We start from the raw sequence: 4,595 nt of genomic DNA, 5'->3' as shown, positions 1-4,595 counted from the left end.
GTACACAAAATTTCAAGATATTACAAAAGTACAAACATAACCTTGCTTATATTCACTTCTGATTTTAAGTTTTATTCTAATAAAAATTTTATATACAATTACTTTTATATATTTTTTTATTATCTATTAATGTGATTAATTATATATTAAAAAATTAATTATATTAATTATATTAATAAAATACATAAAAATATATATATATATATATATATAAATAATTATTTATAATATTTCTCTTTCTCTAAAAATAATCCCATCAGGACCATCCGGCTCTCCAATAGGACCATCCAGCTCTCCTTCACGTATTTCACGAGATGCCGGAAAGAGTACGGTTGCCAGGAATCTACTCTATAAACAAAGTCTATAAACAGCGAAATTATTTAAAAATGAAATTAAAATTTGAAAAACTCAATACTATCTTAGGTGGAAAGTTGCTGGAAATGACGGAGAAATAAAAGGGATTTCCTGCCCGTAATAGTATATAGAAGGGCTTTCCTCGTAGCCGATTCAACAGAATATAGAACCCTCTGTCTCTCAATCAGAAGTATTACCTTCGCCGGCAAGTAGCCGTCTCCCATTATAATTTTAAGGTAATTTATGTATTTATTGAATTGAAAACCACTCCCTAATCCCTATCTTGTCGTCTTCTTTGCACACAATTTTCAGACTTGCGTTTTCTTTAAAAAACAAACACTCCACCATCCACCTTCCTCTCCGTCACATATTTTTCTCTCCGATCTCTCAACCCAAAATCGAAAGGGAAATTCGAAAGACCCATAAAGAGAATTTGTTTTTTTTTTTTTATGGGTGTTCGATCCCTGATTTTTCTCGGTGGCGTACTTGTTTTTTTTCTCGTGTTGATTCGGGTGCTTCTATTCAAAACCGGGTTGATTCATGTCGTGAAGAAATGCTGGAGATGGATCGAAGATTGCTTTCATGTTCACCAGTTCCTCAAAGTCCCCGAATTCAATGAAGGTATGCAAGAGAATCAGCTTTATCGAAGAGTTTCCCTCTACCTTAACTCCTTGCCTAGTCTCGAAGACTCCGATTTCACCAACCTTGTCACCGGCAAGAAGCCTAACGACATCGTTCTCTGCCTCGACCCCAACCAGACCGTCGAGGACAACTTTCTTGGTGCCGTATTGACATGGACCAACGCTGACAAGATGCTACCAAACGACTGCAGAAGCTTCGTGCTGAAGGTGCGAAAGGCGGACAAGCGTAGAATCCTCCGGCCGTATCTCCAGCACATCCACTCGGTGGCTGATGAAATTGAGCTGAGAAAACAGCGAGACCTGAAGCTGTACATGAATATCAAGCGCGGCGAGGACGACGACGATCATCACCATCATCATCATCGTAGCGGGGGTGGTGACGGAATGTGGAGATCCATTCCCTTTACGCACCCTTCGACCTTTGATACCATCGCCATGGAAGACGACCTCAAAAACAAGGTGAAGTCCGATCTCGAATCCTTCGTCAAATCCAAACAGTATTATCACCGTCTAGGCCGCGTTTGGAAGCGAAGCTTTCTCTTATACGGTCCGTCCGGAACTGGGAAATCAAGCTTCGTGGCTGCCATGGCGAATTTCATATCCTACGATGTGTATGTTATCGATCTCTCCAAGGTTTTGAATGATTCGGATCTGAATTTGCTTTTGTTACAAACGACGAGCAAGTCCATCATCGTCATGGAGGACCTCGATCGGTTTCTGACGGAGAAATCGACGGGTGTGAGCTTGTCGGGAGTATTGAACTTCATGGATGGGATATTAAACTCGTGCTGCGCCGAAGAGAGAGTGATGGTTTTCACGATGACGAACAGCAAGGATCGCGTCCACCCATCTCTGCTTAGACCCGGTCGTATCGATGTCCATATCCATTTTCCTCTCTGTGATTTCTTGGTTTTCAAAACTTTGGCGAGCAGCTACTTAGGGCTCAAGGACCACAAGCTCTTCCCTCAGGTGGAGGAGATTTTCCAAAGCGGAACGAGTTTAAGCCCGGCCGAGATCGGCGAGTTGATGATTGCAAACCGGAATTCGCCGAGCCGGGCTATAAAATCGGTTATGACTGCGTTGCAAACGGACAGTGAACGGAGGATCGGACAACGGTTGGGGAATACAGACGGACCTCGGAAGTCCGTGGACGAAGCGGGCATGTCCTTCCGAAGTGAAGGCGGCCATGCCGTTCGGGAGTTTCGGAAACTTTACGGTTTCTTGAGAATGAAAAGCAGCAAAGTCTCTCATTCTCAGACGTTTGATGAGGGGTCGGTGTACAAGGAAGGGTAACAATCACATCGGCTTCGAAACGTTTCAGGTAAAAAATATCTGCGTTTCTTGTAAGTGCCTAATTCCATTTGGGCGTATAGGATGGCTGGAATTCAGATATCTAGAAATGTGATTCAATTCAAGGTTGAGATTTTTAAAAAAATGCAAAGCAAAGCAAAAATTTTACAAGGAAATGATATTCTTCCTCTTGAATTTTATGGTCTCCAGCTCTACTTGTAATTTGTCACATTTTAAGTGACTATTATTTTCTTGATCATGCTGATATTCCTAATGATATATGATATTGTGATGTTTTACAATTCTTCAAGGGGGGAGGAGTTTGCTTTGGAATGTTTTAGTAATTTGTTTGTTAGCTAGCTTTGTGGGCATGTTAATGGCAGCATTAGCTCAATTATTAATGGTGAACAGATGATTATGCAGCTTTCTTGTATAGATTTGTTGAGTTGTTTTGGTTCTTTTTATTTTAATAGTTGCTGCTGTTGTTGTTAAAGAATTGTTTGATGAAAGCATACTACCAATTCAGTGAAGACTTTCATATGAGCTATGCATGTTGCCATATATTTTCATAAAATGACTTTGGCAACTGGGCAGGATTGGATAGCGAGTTCAATAAGATTAGTTCAGATAAGATTAGTTTAAATGAAAGTTGAAAATTGAATAAAATATTAGTATAATATTATTATTAATCTTAATATTATTTTAAAATTTAAAAAAGTTGAATTATTTATTATAATTTATGTAAAAATTTAAAAAATTTATAATAATTAGATTATATGAGGTGAAAATTTTGTATCTTAACCCAACCCAGTGGCATCTTTCTTCTTCTTCTTTCGTAAGAATCTTGCATTCAATGCTTGTGAACACACAAAGTAGTGACTTTTCAATATAAGAGTTTATTACTTGCAAGTTAGTACTTAAAAATACTAATTAAGGTGAGATATATATTATAAATATGGGAAATCTGATATCTTGGCTGTGAACAAGGTCTTCTTTTCTTTCTTGCCTGATTGATTGGAAGTGAACAAAGTCACAGGCCACAGAAAATGGGAGTCTTTTTATGATTAGGGTAGAGGAGGATTTTAGCAATATTTTTGGAGAGCAGAGGTAATATCCATTTCCAGATCAGAAAAAAAAGGGACTTTGTTTTCTTGCTCTGATCATGGGTGATGATGTACTTTGGTATCCTTATTGATAAAGTCAATTTGTCTTTGCGGACAGACTCAGCCAAAGTTGTACAATTTCTTGCTCTCTTTGGTGATGATCCATCACTTGTCACTAAAGGCAGTTTCTCTCTGAGGGGCAATGGTCCACTCAACCGTATGACCCGTTCTGTGGTCAATTCTCCCCCCTAAATTTTCATTATATTCTTTTGAGAACATATTTTATAAAAATAAATTTATAAATTAAAATTAAAAAAATTGTTAATTACGTGTTTCGTACGCCTCTGAGCTAAATTTTCAGTAACTCGTGTTTTCAGTTTTAAGCTTGTGAATACAAAGAAAACACCATGAGACGGGGGCCATGGTGGTGGTTGGAGAGTCTTCGATGTCAAAGTCAGTATTGTCTTATACTTTAGTGCAAGTATGTAAAAAGTTCAGTGAGAGTTTCTCGTATCTGGGGTTTGTCTTTTATACACGATCACTAGAGTCTGGCATCCATGCCTTGTGTTAGGAGGGTGTGTCCCCTCAACAGTTTTTTCAACTAGGCTCTTTCATTACGGTATGGCATTTAGGTGTGTATTTAATGTGACGAGGCTCTCTGTCCCATCAGAGAATCAAGGGCTCCACGTGAGCTCCCCCGCGATCTGAGCATACCTATTTACTCAAAGCTATACATGGGCGAAGTTCCGTCAAATTAGCGAATCCCTCCCTTATTTGCGTTATGGTGGGTTTCCTGTGCATTTAAGATCGTAGACAGACTCCTATTCTAGGACTAGGGATCCTTTGATTGGGCTGATAAGTTGTTTGGTCGGCTTGGACCCCTCGTGGTATTAGGCTCAAGCTCTGTGCCTTTGGTCGGAGGGAAATTTTCCTTACAAAAAATAATAATTTTATACTCTAAACAATCACAATGAGTTATGTTAATTTATGGATTTTATTTTGTAAAATCTTTTTCTAACTATTCTTAGCCAGTCAATAAAAATAAAATTTATGAATTTATATGATTAGAATTATAAAAATAAATTTATATGAAAAAAGGAGATTTTTAGAGGAGAAATGATAAAGATATAATCTTTTTAACAAATTTTGACAGAGTCATATTCTATATGAGGGGTATTTTGATAAAAACAATTTATATAAAAAAAAT

General features: G+C 37.9%; 1 protein-coding gene across 1 annotated transcript; it reads left to right on the top strand.

Annotated features, from left to right (window-relative positions):
* The first annotated feature begins 440 nt into the window (after window positions 1-440).
* Window positions 441-2,749, top strand: LOC122300067 (AAA-ATPase At2g46620-like). Its single transcript, XM_043110445.1, has one exon. It carries the CDS (start codon window positions 804-806, stop codon window positions 2,286-2,288), a length of 1,485 nt encoding a protein of 494 aa, XP_042966379.1. The 5' UTR covers window positions 441-803; the 3' UTR covers window positions 2,289-2,749.
* The last annotated feature ends 1,846 nt before the right edge of the window (window positions 2,750-4,595 follow it).

Source organism: Carya illinoinensis, chromosome 2, assembly GCF_018687715.1.
Source record: "Carya illinoinensis cultivar Pawnee chromosome 2, C.illinoinensisPawnee_v1, whole genome shotgun sequence".
Classification (NCBI taxonomy): Eukaryota; Viridiplantae; Streptophyta; class Magnoliopsida; order Fagales; family Juglandaceae; genus Carya; species Carya illinoinensis.
Note: the sequence above shows the minus strand (reverse complement) of the source record. Positions and strands in the feature narration are given on the sequence as shown.

What these genes read in the sequence shown, in the direction of transcription:
- LOC122300067 (XM_043110445.1), top strand. Translation starts at nt 804, where the DNA reads ATGGGTGTTCGATCCCTGATTTTTCTCGGTGGCGTACTTGTTTTTTTT.